The 17,346-nt window shown below is 42.4% G+C and overlaps 1 protein-coding gene across 1 annotated transcript in view; it reads right to left on the bottom strand.

The window, feature by feature from the left end:
• The window catches only part of PLXDC2 (plexin domain containing 2), a 234,908-nt gene that overhangs the window by 23,562 nt on the left and 194,000 nt on the right, over window positions 1-17,346 (bottom strand). The window contains exons 8-9 of the mRNA XM_035130307.3: window positions 13,684-13,779; window positions 12,034-12,115 (exon numbers count right to left, since the gene is read on the bottom strand). Coding sequence (XP_034986198.2) covers window positions 12,034-12,115; window positions 13,684-13,779 — 178 coding nt within the window. The remainder of the gene's footprint in view (window positions 1-12,033; window positions 12,116-13,683; window positions 13,780-17,346) is intronic.

The raw sequence follows: 17,346 nt of genomic DNA, 5'->3' as shown, positions 1-17,346 counted from the left end.
AGTGAGTCAACCTTACCTCTAGGGGGACAGTTGTGCTTTTCCACACCACCTCCCTATATGGTATCCTTGGCTGTGGGATTGCAAGGAGGGTCTACCCAGGAGATCTTAAGGTGCAGGTCAGCAGATAATGGGTGAGGTTCTCCTTCAAGTACATGGAGCCCAAATAATTCAGGGCTTTTTAATTGGGCAAGAAAATTTTGAATTGTGCCTGGTAGCATATAGGCAGTGAACACTGTGCAATACTGGTCTTATATCGCCCCAAATAACCACTCACACCCCTGGTGGCTGTGCTCCACGCTAGGTGTAGCTTCCAGACAGTCTTTACAGATTTCCTCATGTACACCACATTATAATAATCTGAACATGAGGTTACCAGGGCATGGTACTTGTTGCTAAACTATTCCATTCCAGGAATGGCTGTAGCTGGCACATTCCTTCCTACTGAGGTCACCTGAGTATATAGTGCAGAATCAGGAAGTATCACCAAGCAACAAACCTGTTCCTTCAGGTGAGGGCAAACCCATCTAGCACAGACCACAGCTCCAAATCCTCAACATGGATCTGTCTACCATCTGAGCCTCTATTTTGCTGGAATTCAGTTTCTGTTTATTTACCCTGATCCAGCCATTACTGCCTCCAGACAACAATCCAGCACTTGCACACCTTCACCTGGAGAAACAAGAGCTTGGTGTCATCTGCATATTGCTTCCATGCAATTTACCAACAGCGGTGTCTAATTCAATGTGAATATGAGTTACTGCCCTCAACAAGCCTTGCAAATCTGAAATCAATGGAACCAATTCATCAGGATTAAACTCAACATCTATTAATTTTCATGGGAACGAAGTGGATCCAGAAAAATGTCTGTTGCTAATTTTGTTTAAAGGATATTATTGGTGAGTGTTCACATTCTATGACGACCTCAGGCCTGACTCTGACCATCAATCATTTATATCCCATCTTTCAGGATATAAATCCATCTAATCCTCATTCGTAAGAATACACACTATATTGATGGGCTGGCTACGTTTGTAGTTGCCACCAGATTTAGGGTTGGAACATAAGAAGAATTCTTCTATATCAGGCTAGCATCTTGTTTCCCAGATATCTATGGGAAGAACATGAGTACAAGAGCCTTCTCTTGCTGTTGTTCTCCAGTGGCTGGTATTCAGAAGCATGGTGCCCTTGGTCTTAGAGATATAGCCATCACAACAAGCTCTGAGCTTTGGAAGTTCTCAGAGATCATGAGACCAGGGAAGACCCTCCCACCCACCTCTTACTTGGGGCTGGGACAGGCACAATAAATGTGCTCACCAGAATAATAATAAAAAAGCCCATGCTTGCCACTGGCAAGAGCATTAGCAGATCCATATTGAATGGCTGCCCTCCTATTCCACATGTGGAAAGCCTAGACAAATCGGAAAGGCCGACTGACATAGGCAGATGAATGCAGTAAAACTCTTAGACTGATTTAATCTACACAGACAGGAAACGAGCTAAGGAAAGCCTTGAAGGTTCTATGACAGATGGTGTTTGTTCATTGAGCTTGGATGGTGTGGGCTCTAAGTTTAAGGCATATTGGGTTTTTTCCCTTCCCCTCTGGGTTACATTTGTCTTTAGATGAATGCAAAGTCAAATTAAAGTGAACACACAGCAAAAACAGTCAAATGCTGATTACTGATGAATTATAGAAGAGTAGGGGCTCATCAGTTTTCTCATTAGGAATACCTATTAGCACTCATTACACCTAGAGGTGGGAAGCAAATGGTTTAATTACTGCTATTATGTAATGCGTGCATTGGAGGAGTCAGCAACAAAAAATATTTAGGGTGGCTTTTCATGTAACCTTTTGTAGTTTGTGTTGTTACTGGAATCTAAAATGCACCCATTTTAGCACTGGAGGAGAACCTAATTCTCACCTTGTTCCAAATGGTTTGGAACAAGATTATTTCTTCGGATGTTGCACTTCTCTGAATTTTGTGATACTGTTCCCTGCTTAAAAGTGTATCAATATGTGTGAACAGATGTGTATTTTATGATACATGTTTAGAAATGCATGTATTATGATAAAATACAGACTGATCGGCCCACCCTTAGCCTGCATGTAAATGTTGCCCCATTTCATTTTAAAATATGTAGGAGGGGGAGCATGTTTGCATCTTTCATTGGCAAATTGCCTACTTAGTCCACCTATCCACCTTGCACGACAGATCCGTAGTACTGTAGTTGTTGTTAAATTTATTACCCACCCTTCAGCAGCATGTCCCCGGGCGGGTTGCAACAATTTAAAATTCAATATTAAAAACAGTTAAGACAAACCGCAGTCACAGGAATATAGCGCATGTGCCTTTAACTATCTCTGTCCAAGTACAAATCAGCGTGGGAGAAACTCTGCAAAACAAAAGCGCAGAAGCACTATGGGAATGGCTAGATTCAACTGGACCAGTCTCCCTCAGAGGAACTCATGTGATATTACAATCAGGGAGGCTGTGCATAGCTAGTTTCCCACACAGTGTTTATACTGGTCTCCAGGCAGCATCCAACTTGGGAAGCACTTCCACATGTTGTTGTTGTTTAGTCGTGTTCGACTCTTCGTGACCCCACGGACCATAGCACGCCAGGCACTCCTGTCTTGCACTGCCTCCCGCAGTTTGGTCAAACTCATGTTCGTAGCTTCGAGAACACTGTCCAACCATCTTGTCCTCTGTCGTCCCCTTCTCCTAGTGCCCTCAATCTTTCCCAACATCAGGGTCTTTTCCAAGGATTCTTCTCTTCTCATGAGGTGGCCAAAGTATTGGAGCCTCAGCTTCACAATCTGTCCTTCCAGGGAGCACTCAGGGCTGATTTCCTTAAGAATGGATAGGTTTGATCTTCTTGCAGTCCATGGGACTCTCAAGAGTCTCCTCCAGCACCATAATTCAAAAGCATCAATTCTTCGGCGATCAGCCTTCTTTATGGTCCAGCTCTCACTTCCATACATCACTACTGGGAAAACCATAGCTTTAACTATACGGACCTTTGTCGGCAAGGTGATGTCTCTGCTTTTTAAGATGCTGTCTAGGTTTGTCATTGCTTTTCTCCCAAGAAGCAGGCGTCTTTTAATTTCGTGACTGCTGTCACCATCTGCAGTGATCAAGGAGCCCAAGAAAGTAAAATCTCTCACTGCCTCCATTTCTTCCCCTTCTATTTGCCAGGAGGTGATGGAACCAGTGGCCATGATCTTGGTTTTTTTGATGTTGAGCTTCAGACCATATTTTGCGCTCTCCTCTGTCACCCTCATTAAAAGGTTCTTTAATTCCTCCTCACTTTCTGCCATCAAGGTTGTGTCATCTGCATATCTGAGGTTGTTGATATTTCTTCCGGCAATCTTAATTCCGGTTTGGGATTCATCTAGTCCAGCCTTTCGCATTATGAATTCTGCATATAAGTTAAATAAGCAGGGAGACAATATACAACCTTGTCGTACTCCTTTCCCAATTTTGAACCAATCAGTTGTTCCATATCCAGTTCTAACTGTAGCTTCTTGTCCCACATAGAGATTTCTCAGGAGACAGATGAGGTGATCAGGCACTCCCATTTCTTTAAGAACTTGCCAAAGTTTGCTGTGGTCGACACAGTCAAAGGCTTTTGCATAGTCAATGAAGCAGAAGTAGACGTTTTTCTGGAACTCTCTAGCTTTCTCCATAATCCAGCGCATGTTTGCTATTTGGTCTCTGGTTCCTCTGCCCTTTCGATATCCAGCTTGCACTTCTGGGAGTTCTCGGTCCACATACTGCCTAAGCCTGCCTTGTAGAATTTTAAGCATAACCTTGCTAGTGTGTGAAATGAGCGCAATTGTGCGGTAGTTGGAGCATTCTTTGGCACTGCCCTTCTTTGGAATTGGGATGTAGACTGATCTTCTCCAATCCTCTGGCCATTGCTGAGTTTTCCAAACTTGCTGGCATATTGGGTGTAGCACCTTAACAGCATCATCTTTTAAAATTTTAAATAGTTCAGCTGGAATATCATCACTTCCACTGGCCTTGTTATTGGCAGTGCTTTCTAAGGCCCATTTGACTTCACTCTCAAAGATGTCTGGCTCAAGGTCAGCAACCACACTACCTGGGGTGTACGAGACCTCCATATCTTTCTGGTATAATTCCTCTGTGTATTCCTGCCACCTCTTCTTGATGTCTTCTGCTTCTGTTAGGTCCTTACCACTTTTGTCCTTGATTATGGTAATCTTTGTACGAAATGTTCCTTTCATATCTCCAATTTTCTTGAACAGATCTCTGGTTTTCCCCATTCTATTGTTTTCCTCTATTTCTTTGCATTGCTCATTTAAGAAGACCCTCTTGTCTCTCCTTGCTGTTTTTTGGAAATCTGCATTCAGTTTCCTGTATCTTTCCCTATCTCCCTTGCATTTTGCTTGCCTCCTCTCCTCCGCTATTTGTAAGGCCTCGTTGGACAGCCATTTTGCTTTCTTGCATTTCCTTTTCCTTGGGATGGTTTTCGTTGCTGCCTCCTGTATAATGTTACGAGCCTCCATCCATAGTTCTTCAGGCACTCTGTCCACCAAATCTAAATCCTTAAACCTGTTCCTCACTTCCACTGTGTATTCATAAGGGATTTGATTCAGATTGTATCTTACTGGCCCAGTGCTTTTTCCTGCTTTCTTCAGTTTAAGCTGGAATTTTGCTATAAGAAGCTGATGATCTGAGTTACAGTCAGCTCCAGGTCTTGTTTTTGCTGACTGTATAGAGCTTCTCCATCTTTGGCTGCAGAGAATATAATCAATCTGATTTCGATGCTGCCCATTTGGTGATATCCATGTATAGAGTCGTCTCTTGTGTTGTTGGAAGAGAGTGTTTGTGATGACCAGCTTGTTCTCTTGACAGAACTCTATTAGCCTTTGCCCTGCTTCATTTTGAACTCCAAGGCCAAACTTGCCAGTTGTTCCTTTTATCTCTTGATTCCCTACTTTAGCATTCCAATCCCCTGTAATGAGAAGAACATCCTTCTTTGGTGTCATTTCTAGAAGGTGTTGTAGGTCTTCATAGAATTGGTCAATTTCACTTTCTTCAGCACCGGTAGTTGGTGCATAAACTTGGATTACTGTGATGTTAAAAGGTCTGCCTTGGATTCGTATCGAGATCATTCTGTCATTTTTGAGATTGCATCCCATTACAGCTTTTGTCACTCTTTTGTTGACTGTGAGGGCCACTCCATTTCTACTACAGGATTCTTGCCCACAGTAGTAGATATGATAGTCACCTGAACTGAATTCGCCCATTCCCTTCCATTTTAGTTCACTGATGCCCAGGATGTCGATATTTATTCTTGTCATCTCATTTTTGACCACATCCAGCTTACCTCCATTCATGGTTCTTACATTCCAGGTTCCTATGCAATATTTTTCTTTACAGCATCGGATTTTCCTTTCGCTTCCTTTCGCTTCGCACTTCCACATGGAGACACATAAATATATTCAGTCATAGACAGAAAGGTTTATGAATGTATGTAAACACTACCTCCAAATACAAAAATATATAGAAGTTTGCTGGAAAATACAGTGGTACCTCGACTTACAAATGCCTCGACTTCCGAAGGTTTCGACTTCTGAAGTCCGCTAACCTGGAAGTATTTTCGCCCTGCGCACTTTGCTTACAAAGTTTTTGACTTCAAAAGAGTGAAAATACTTCTGTGGCGCTCTTTGGAAGTCGAGACCACACTTCGAAGATATTTGGTATCATCCAAATGCAAGCAATCCATAAATATCCATAAATGATGCCAATCATGTGAGCCTACTATATTGTTCAGGGTAAATTAAAAGCTTGCACTCTCTCGTATCAACAGTTCCGTACACAGCATATCTGTTATGTGCAGCCATACACACCCACTCTGAAGAAGGGAAGGGAAGATCTCACAAATAATCAGAAAAGATTCCATATCACGGGAAGGTTTATTGTGGTCCTACCAAATATGCCTGATGGATCTCTCTGACTCAAATCCAGATTCGCTCCACTGTCCTACACAATCGTCATAATATCAATACTGCATTTTAAAATAATAGGTGGCTTCGTATTAGGTAAGTATCTACCTACGTATCTACCTATGACCATACAATTTTATGCCCAAGTAAACTTCAGTATAATAACTTTAGAAAGCAACCATCTGCACTACTGCCATTTACATTCAAGTCCACGTTACCTTAGTGTCTGTTTATAAACTTAATTTCTTTCTTGGGCAATTACCTTTATTTTCAAGAGAACTAATTATTTCATTAGTAGGAGCAAGCAGGGGACACATTGCTTGCCCTTTAATCAAGCCTGCCCATAAACGCTTTTGCTGTTATGGATGCTCAGCAATGGTATATCATTTAGTACTTCTGTATACATGCTTGGCTAAACCTAAGGAAATTAAGGCAGCAAATTAGGGCAACCAATCGCATCAACGACAAGTGTTTGATGAGACATCTAGTCAAAGCAAAACCCTTCTGAATTGTATGTAAATGGCTGCAACGAAGATCAAAATGGGAAAATAGAAGCGGCAGAGAACCATTAGCAACTTCAGATCCTCACATATAGCAATATAGGCATTTCTTTTCATGATAAGATCCTGTGCTTAGTTTTATAACAGGGATAAGGAACCTCTGGCTGTCCAGACGTTGCTGGACTCCACCTCCCTGCCCATTGGCTGTTCCTGACCATTGGTGATGCTGGCTGGGGTAATGGAGTCCAATAATGTCTGGAGGGCCACACCTTTCACATTCCTGTGCTGGAAAATCAGGCAATTGGTTTACTAAAGGTCATTACAATTATCGTGACAAAACACGCAGACATCCAGTCAATAAAAGCTTTTATACAACTAAGGATAAGAGGTGCCTCTCATGAGGAAGCTCGTTTTCCTCTGCAAAAAGCACATTTCAGGTTTTGTGCCACTACAGCAAAACTGGATACTTTACATGTTAAGTGTTTGTCCTTATTGCACAGTGGGAATCTTATTTTCGTCATAAGTTATGGGCTTCTATACCTGATTTTTTTTTAAAAAAGGTCAAATGGGAGTTTTAATTTTTATTCTTTTGCCCTTTCCTTAGCTGTAAGGAACTTGAAGAAAATATTCATAGGAAAAGAGCAGGTCATATACATGGGACAATGCAATAGATAATGCCTAAATCTTCCAGAGTTTTCAGTCCAAACAGAGGGGCAGAAACCATACAACATAAATTAATTGCAAACCGAAACAATGGCAGACCTGGAAACATCTTTGCTCTATTGGTAAATAAATGGCACAGGATGAAATTTTCAAGCCATAAAGGCTCTTTGCAGTAAGTCATGGAAGGTAAAGTCAAGGAGACGACTTTTCAAAATGTGTCTCTCTTTAAGATGTTGAAAACAAGCCCAAGGTCTAGATGGGTTTTACATCCTGTTCAATATAATAATAACTTAATTTATTTTTTAATGGTTTGCTGCACATGTATTAGATACACCTTTTTAAAAAGGTTTTGTAGATCCAGTTCCAAAAGCTGTAGTTTATGGTTCCATTAAGACCACTGGCTATTTCTGTCACTGCATTTCGGCTGTTCCAAGTAGCATTTCTTTGGTAATCTGCTAATGTCCATCTGTTCTCATTTAACCTGTTATATGATAGCAGGTACAGGTAAGTATATATGCATTGCAGTTGAGGTTAACCTGAATCCTACTCTAACCTGAGTTGCTAGAATACTTGCTCTGATAACTGCCTCCTCTGGCATCTTGGGAGAAAGAAAAATGCTACTTGCCTGTAATTTTTTTTAAAAAAATAAAAATCTAATTCTCAGAGATGGGAGGGTAAGGTGGTTGCTCCACTCTGCTTTGTGAACCATGTAGCTAAACTCTTAGAGCTAGTATAGATGCGCAAAGAAATGCATGTGTGGAGGTGTCATGCCAGTGCAGATTACGGGACTGGAGCATTACCACACACTGCTTGTGGTCACATTTCTAGCTGTGTTTGTTGCCTTATTGCAATCTCATCTCATGCTGCTTAACCGCAATACCCAACTGTTACCCCTCTCTTAGACTCCTGATCTTCCCAGAATGAACTCAGGTCCTGGTCTAAACTCAGATGAGCAGCTATGCTGGTTTTTATTTTATTCTAATACAACGTAACATCACAAATTGCCACCAAACTGCCCCCACCCCATGCTGGTTTGATGCTAAACACTAATTTGTGATGTTGGAAAGGGCTCGTTGGTTTTCAAATAAATGTTCTATTTTGATGTGAAAGGTACCATTTTTCCACAACAGGAGCTAAAACTCCAAGACTATGTTATTTGATGGAAATTGCAGTTCATAAAAGCAGTAATACTGTGAATGAGGAAATGGACAAATGCAATGAAGCAGCAGTAATCAATTTAGAGGCATTTCCGTTCTTCCCCATAGGGATTTGTGAGTAGGCCACCCCACCCCACCCTGGCACACTTTTCTTTATTGGAAGCAATGGGACAATGACATACTTTACCAAGGGAATCATTTACAACACACAGCAGGCTCTAAAAACACAGGAGATAATTTTGTGGGATTTTATCTGTTTTTAAAAAGCAAAACATCTCCCCCCCACCTGCTGCCACAGAGACACATACATCCCAACATCACTGCCAGTTCTTCCCTTTATCAGTCAACGTGGCAGTAGGGAAAGCATTGACAGGATGGGGGTCTAGTGAATTCTTTCTAGCTAGTTTTCAGATCAAATCAGAAATGATAATCACCAAACCATTGCATAATGCATTGTGGGGATGTGGGAGAAGAGGTTGGGATCTAGAATTTTAGGGGTCTACTTGTGAGGTCCTCTAGCCATTTGCTCTACAAGTGATCAACAGTTCCAACGATAGCCAGGTGGGGAGATAAGGATCGGGCCTGCTGGGCCAAAAAGGTTCCTCACCCCTCCTCTAGAGCAGGGTCAACTTCCAGGAGATTGTGATCTACTCACAGAGTTAAAAACTGGAAGTGATCTACCCCCGTTTTATTGGGGTTCAGGTCAAAGTTGTTGAGCTTTTTTTAGAGGGGAGGAAATGCTCCGTTTTAGTGAGGTTCCCTTTGGGGGGGGCTGGCAAAATTTTAGGGGGAGATTATCCGCTCAACAAAATATCCTCTATGGAAGCAGTCTGCCTCACAGCTAAAACTCCGTCTTCCGTTCAAGAGAAAAGGAGAAAATGCAGCAAGGGGAGAAGGGGTGAGGCCAGGTGCTCTTAGGCAAAAGCAAAGGAAAAGGAGCCCGCGATCAACAGCGATTGACTAGAACCTCCCGGGTATCGACCGGCCAATCCCGATTGACCTGTTGGACACCCCTGCAGAGGAAGCATCCTGAGAGCTCATGGGAACTCAGGATCCAAGCTGTTGACCCTCTCTAGGGAAACCTGGATCCTTCCCCAAATGCTCACAGATTATTTCAGACATCTGCGCTCTTGGGCACTGGAAGGAGAAGCTACATTGGGAACTGCGCTGGAAAGGACAGAACTGTGTGCCTGAGTACATATGGACCAGAAGCTACAACATTAACAAAGATGGCTACATCTTACAAAATCTTAGCATGTTTTGAACTTCCTTTGCTGACCAACCCAAATCATGCAAACTCAGGTTCTGATAACAAGGATTAGGCTTGTAAGGAAGCTATTGCTACACACATGGTAAACAGTTTGGTTTATGGGGATATGTGCACAGAGTGCTTCCAGGAAAGGGCTAAATTTGGTAACAGGTCATTGGGATATCCAAAAACAGCTAATTGGCAACTGTGCTTTTGTTTGATTTAGTGGATTTTCTTCATAAAGCATGAATAGGGATTACATTGGAATATGCCGTGGCATTATGATGTCAATGAATTTGTGAGAATGCTGCAAAATGGGGGGGGGAGGGAACCATTGCATGCATCAGGAGCACCCACTATAACACAGTCAGGACATGGGGTAATTTAGATTTCAAAAGTGATGGGGGAAGCCTAATACAGTGCTTTTGTTACATGCAGGTCTGTTTGGCTCTGTGTCATAATCTTCCTCTATGAAGACATTTTATTTAGGTATAATATGTATATGTCAAATAACTGTTGCCAAAAATAATTGACAAATTAATTAACTGATCTCAAAGGGGAAAATTGAATGACACAACTCATCCCAAGAAGAAACACTCAGAATTCCAAGAACATATGCAACCTTTTAATGTCAGTGATCCTTTGTCTGTTCTCTCCCAGACCCTCATTAGATCTCTGCAAGCCCCAGAAGAGCTAAAAGTCTTATTTTCTTTGTTCATTTTTCTTTCACTAACAAACGAGAATTTCTGAATCTAATTTCTTGGGCTAAAAGCACAACAAAACCTAAAGCAAAAACGAAGCACTTATACAGCCAGGCTTGCATAACAGGAGTTTCTGTTGAATTCATTCAAGCTAACCAAGGTCAGCAGCTGGAGGACGTTTTAAAAGCTAAGACTGTGTAGAATGATTGCGCTCTTTATATTACAGCTATTTTGTGACTTAGAAATTGTCCCTACTGCTGCCATATGGGATGAAAAAGTGAAACATTCCACGTCCGTCTTTCCCAATGACCCAAATGAGTGTACAATCTGTATACCTGTCTACAGAAGTAGTTGTAGTGTACACATGTGCAGTTACTCACATGTAACATTCACAAATTTACAGTCTGTGTACCCAACACCTGAGCTGCAGAAACTACCAAGTGTAGACTCTTTTACACAAACACTTGTACCCATTTCTGTAAAACATATGAACAAGTCTATTGTTAGCAGTATACAGTGGACCCTTTGGATATGAACTTAATTTGTTCCAGGGGTCCACCCGCAACCTGAAAAGTCCGTATCTGGGGGCGCCACTTCTGCACACATGTGCAGCGAGATAGGGCGCTTCTGTGCATGCGCGCATGGCGAAACCCAGAAGTATACACTTCTGGGTTTGGCGCATTCGCAACCCGAAGCTTACATATCCAGAGGGATACATAAGTAGAGGTACGACTTTACTAGTGTTTGATTCTGTAAGAGTGGGACAATATATTGTTCCCACATGATGAATTGTTTGTGGAGGGGAGTCTGTGACAGCCTTTCTTCAAAGATTTCACCCAGTGGTAAATTTTGAAGTGCAGGAGCTCATCATGACAATCACCACAGCCCTCCCCCAAGGATAGGCATAGGGACACTCTCAAAGAGAGTCAAAATATGTAGGCAACAGTGTTGAGCCATTATGTAACATAGATATGCATATACACATGGGCCCGCCCACCCAAGAGCAGCAATTCATAGCATACTGCTCAGTTTATTAGGGTAAGCATGAATGAATACAATCCTGTGCATAGTTTCCTGGGAGTAAGCTCCCTTGAAAAAAGAAAATGGAAATGAGATAGAGGCACAACATGGTGCAGATAAGGTAGAGCAGGGGGCAGGAACCAGAGTTGTGGTGCCCCTCAACAGCATACACCTGTCAGTTAGTCACAGACCTCAATGAACCGCATTTCACACAGCAGTTACTATCAGAAAAAGCACACTAAGCAGGAATGCACACCCCCCCCCCGCAACAAAATATGTAGGCAGATCAGCAAAGAGAGAGGACCTAGCTAAAGGATAGGTTTTCAATTTCTTGCAACAACTGTGCAACAATTTAACTCAAGCAAAAATGTGGCCCATCTGGAAATGCCCTGAATATTAAGAAAAGTCCAAGGACCTTTAAGGCTGCTCCAGTCTATTTTCTCTTTAGACTTGGCAACATGTTCCTGGTCTTCTAAACCATGGTTTAGAAGCCCCAGGGTAAAGGGTACATTGCCCTGGAGATCAATGCTTACTGAATGAACCTTCTCCCCAGCATGGAGTACGCCGGCTGGTCCTACAGTGATTCTGAGGAAGGAACCTTTTTACTTTATATATCGCAAATTGAAAGGTCAAAACCATCACTTCAGTTGTCAGTAGGAAATAAATCAGCCCAATTAAAAGAATCCCTATGCATTATATAGGGCAAGAGAAAAATGGATTCATTATCAGTGCCATTGTATAGCAAAGGCCAGAATTAAGTAGCTTTTCTTACCTTTGGAGTTTATTGCACCAGCTGCAGTTGAAGCCAATCTGAGCCGTGACACATGGCCCACAGCTGTTAAACTGGAGGCAGGCTGCAACAAGAAAAGACCCAGGCAGATAAAAACTTCACCCTGCAAATATTTCCTACCACCAATAGTTTTCTAGGGATTGAAATAATGTAGTCTCCTTAAAATAATTGGTGAATAAGTGGGTTCCAACCATCTGTCATTAGAAACAGGCTACTATGACACACTATGGAAATAGGCACCACCTATGAAATATTGATCTTTGAGATTCAATTTTAATCCTCTTTGTAAGTATACTACCATTTCTGCAAATCTTCATTTCTTGCCCAGCTCCTAAATTCGCCTTTTCCATGAAAGCATTCAATTATTTCTTTATGTCTCTTTCCTTTTGAGGTCTTACATTTCACGGCGTATAGCTAATGTTTTTGTCATATAGACGTAATAAGCTGGGGTAGGAAACTGTGTAAGAGCTATAATTGGATTAAGAGGGGGATGGGAGCCGGCTCCAGTTTCTACTGATGGTTTGTCTAGCAATTTACATTCCAAGCTTTCTTTAAAGTGTGTGTGTGGATGAGATACAAAATAAGCGCTTGTCACTACTTCCTTTGCAGGGCAAGCATGCAACACCCTTAAAGGATAATGCTTACTATGCATCCATGATCACTTGGTGATCAATATACAATTGCCGGATATTGGATGTTGGGATATACTGGCTATTATCTAGAGAGGTATGTCGGTTAGGTATGTCGGCCCTTTGAAATGTAGTTCTTCACATTTTCTTTTGTTCTGGTGTGTGCTCTGATGTCTCTCTCATGTATTCATATTTTCCTTATTTAAAATAAATATGCAATAAACAAAGGAAGGAATATTGAAAAGTACAAATGCAACAAAACAATAATGCTACAGTGTGTGGATGAACAGGAAGAAAATCGTGGCTGCTTAATCTTCCGCCACTCCTGCCGTGTTGTTAGGGTTGCCAGACTCAATAGAGGACAGGACTTCTGTGCCTTTAATTGCCCAGCTCTCTTTTGAGTCTGGAAAGCTTAAAGAGAAACCAGCAGACCCTTTGTTTAATTTCCAAGCAAAGGGTCTGCTGGTTTCTCTTTAAGCTTTCCAGACTCAAAAGAGAGCAGGGCAATTAAAGGCACAGAAGTCCTGTCCTCTATTGAGTCTGGCAACCCTATGTGTTGTGCTACTGGGAGCTAAGCCACAGTTTGGCTTACTGTCAGGCTTATGGTTTGTTGCTCTCCAAACAGCCATGAGCTGTAACGAAGATTTCTTTTTGGTTTACTACTCACTCATGGTTTGTTTGAGGAGACAAACCATGAGCTCGGATGCGGATGTAACAGTAAGCCAAACCATGGCCTAGCTCCCAGCACAGCAGGAGTGAATGAGAATCAAAGAGGTTTAGCTCCTAGTAGCATGGCAGTTAACAGGAGCAGAGAAGCAGCAATTTCCCCTGTGTGTGTCAACTTGCTGTACATTCAGCTTTAAGCCATAGTTAACTATAGTTTAAAGTGACATGTGAGCCAGGCCATCACGCGCCAAGAGGGAAGATGTCTCTAAAGAACTTTAAAACCAATAGACTGTCTTTAAGAACGACATATATCATGTGCTTGTTGGTCTGTACTTACTGGGTAGAGGAATCATCTCAACAGCTGACAGATTGGTAACCTTTGACATCTGAAGCTCCACTCTGTGGTACTCATATATCGTTCTTCTACGGACATCTACCATGAAGGAAACAACAACTTTAAATTCAGAAGTTGAAAGTGTCTGTTGCTGATTGCGCTGCAGGAAGCAACCTCAGCCAGTTTAAATGGTTTGGCGGTGGACCTGAGTGAAGACAGACTTGACCCAGGTCTGTCCCCAAAATTCTGCCCAGCAACCTGGCCATGATTGGCCAATTCAAATTCAAAGTGACGAAGTGTCTTGCCACTCCCAGCAGCTGGCTGAGCCTGATGACGTTGCCAGCCAGCTGAGCAGGAAGTTTTTGCCCTGCTCCGGCTTGCCTGTGGGCGTGCTGAGTCACAACTGCTGCTTGCCACCAAAAATGGTAAGCAGTCTTCTCTGTCATGGTGCCCAGAATATAGCAGGTCTTATCCAGCTGGCTCTGGATGATTTTTGATGATTGTTGGATGATTTTTTTGCAGGGCAGTCAAGACTCAATTGTTTTCACAGGCATTTTGTTGCTGAGTATAATATGATTTATTTCAATTATCCTAGTGCATTTCTTTTGTTTGTGTGCTGCTATTTCATCCAGTTATTTCAGACATGTCGTTTGTAAGCCAACTTGTAAGCCAATTTGATTACTGCTGACAGACAAGTGGGATAAAAAAAATCCTCAAAATAATTATAATAGCAGTTTATCACTCAGTTTTGTTTACAACGTCCTCCTTTGTGATGCAAAACTTTCTCTGAAACTTGGGAGAGTTCACTGAAAAGTTTGAAATGGAGGCCAGGAAAAAAATCACGCATCAACATGTTTTCATTGTATCATCCCACATTATCTCAGAAGTAATTTTGGACAGGATTATAGTTTCAGCTGGTATAAAACCGATGCCAGAATTTCTCCTCAAGGCAGAATGTTAATTGCCAAGCCATGAATTGATTGCTTTGAAAGGCTTCTGCAAATATTACTTATAAGCAAAAAGATGATAAAAAAATTAGCATCTAATTCTAGCTTTCCTATTCATTATTTTATTATTACAATCATGTTCAGGCCTGTATTACCTTCATGACTACAAGACAAGCTTGCATTTTCATACTGTAACACTGAGAAACTATGATGACCTTTTACTCTGGACTTCCGAGTTCTTACAAACTTCTACTGAATGCAATTAAATTCATATTCATGGGGGAGGAGTGAGGGAGAGAAGGCACAATTTATAGGCAGGCCAGATGAATGGGTGATTATAATGCAGGAGGTAGGAGAAGGGTAATTAATGGTGGGGCCTCCATACCACACTGAGCATCAACCAGAACTGGACAAGAGAGCAGAATCGGAGCAGAAATGGATTATTAGATCTCACAGAGAAGCCCAGCACGAAGAAGCAACACTTAGTTGGATAATGAACCGGAAAGACAGAATCAACCAATCTGCAGGATCAAGAAATCCAGATCAACATCATTGACCCCTTTCTCACTGAGGGAGACAAAGGGATCAAAACAAAGACCCACCCTCCTGGAAAAGGATTTTGATCAAAGGACAGTGCTTCTCTCATATCCCAAAAGGAGCTGATAAGCAGAATCCTTATAATCCTGAAAAGGATTAATCTATCTCCCAAAGAGGAAGGCTTCCTCTTCCTCCGGCTTCTCCGCATTTTCTTTTCACTTTCCCAATATCTTGGCGGGAGCAGATGAAAAATAGGGCATGTTAAGAAGTACAGCCTCAGACAGAAGGCAGGCCCACACCCTGCATGTAACACACATTTAAAGCACATGACTTTCCTCCAAAGAATTCTGGGAACTATAGTTTGTTTAATGGCACTGGGGGTTGATGAGGGGGAAACTTGTTAGCATTCCGTACCCGGGGGCCCCCAGATGTGAGTCTGCCCCACACAGCTAACAGAAGCCAGAGCACATTGTGATTGCCTTCAGCTTGAAGAACAACACACAGGAATCAATAAGTACTGGTAGTGTCTAAGTACTTTATTATAGAGAGATGCAGCGTAGTGTCTGGCATTTTGCATAGCCAAAAGAGAAAGTATACAGAGTACAGTGGAAAACATCATGTGAGCATAAGGAGATAAGGACTTCCTTTCTCCTGGGAACAGACCCAATAACATCACTAGCCTGGCTCAAGCTGCGTAGCTCGCCAGTGTATAGGAATCCCAACAAAACTATAGTTCCCAGTATTCTGTGTGTGGGGTGGAAATGTGATTTAAATGTACGGTGCGGATCTGGCCTGAGTCCATTAAGGTCAGTATTGCCTGAACTGACCAGCAGTAGCTCTCCAGGGTTTCAGGCGGGGGGCTGGCTCTCCTGGAAAGTCAGCCTGGGACCTTCTGCATATGAAGCGGGTGTTGTACCACTGGGCCAGGTGATTAGGGGGTTCTTGACATGTGACCATTTGGGACCTTCTTTTTTAGAGCTATGAAAGAGGAACCTTCCTCTTCCATTTTCCCCATCTTGAGGTCTCATACTTCCAACTTACTTCCACTGGGGTGTTGAAACCCCAAACAGACATTTGCAGAAAAACAGTCTACCTCACAGCATTGTTGTGATGATAAAAATGACGATTTCAAAAAGTGGCAAAGCCACGGCCATTGCTCTGAGTTTCTCAGAGGATAACAGTGAAAATCAATAAGCAGATATGATTCCTCACTTACCTGCAAGCAAGATGGAGCAGTGAATGGTATTCTACTAATCTGTCGTGTCAATGTAAGGATTACCATTAGCGTAGCAGGATTCCACCACCCCCCGTCCTGTGCCCCCCCAATCTGGTCTGGAGGGCCGGGGGAACCTCTAGAACGGACTTTAGGGTCAAGCCGGGGAGGAGAAATGAAGTATTCCAGTCACACAAGGGGCACTCCTTTAGTTGACGGGACCCTGTCTTAGCGTGGCTACAACCCAGTGAGTTCAACAAAGCAGCCAGTGCTGCCTGTTTAGCAGCAGTAATTCCTGTTATATATTGGCAAGGCTCCCTATACCCAGAGCACAGTGGAAGGTGCTTTTGTTCTTATCTTGTTTCATAGGCACATACTGGCAGGATGTGGCACAGAAACAAATCCACAAATTATTCTACTTAACTTCTTATCATTGCTGAGCACCACCATTGCCAATTAAATCAGCGTGTTATTTAGTTTAGGGCCAATTCTTTCAAACCCTCTTGATGAAAGGCCTCTCTCCCCCCCCCTCTCTCTCTTTCCCTCAGATGTGAATGTAACATCCTATTAAGTGAATAAATTACTGCCACCCAGCCAGTCTGAATGAATTACTAGGAAGATTCTGGGCTAGATATCTATCCTGGAAGGTCTGATACCTGTCTGGCACTCCAAATGCATTGGGCTAGAACATGTGTGCCGAGGCTAAGCTAATTTGGGATGGATCTGAGAACCTTTGTTGCCAAGCGGGGAAGATTTATTCTCCCACAGTGGCTTGCCCCTATGATGCACCTGCCAAGGCAGAGCATTGCGGGGATGTGTTTGAAATGAACTCCTGCCAGCGCCAGCGGCTTTAATTTGTTTCCCCCAAAGAAGTCGGGTCCTTCAGTCCAAAAAAGCAAGCCAATGAATACCTAAATAAAAATGATGGTATTGGCACTTCAGCTGAACTTTTCAGTGTTCCGTCATTAG

The sequence above is a fragment of the Zootoca vivipara genome, chromosome 11 (assembly GCF_965207765.1).
Source record: "Zootoca vivipara chromosome 11, rZooViv2.hap1.1, whole genome shotgun sequence".
Taxonomy (NCBI): domain Eukaryota; kingdom Metazoa; phylum Chordata; class Lepidosauria; order Squamata; family Lacertidae; genus Zootoca; species Zootoca vivipara.
Note: the sequence above shows the minus strand (reverse complement) of the source record. Positions and strands in the feature narration are given on the sequence as shown.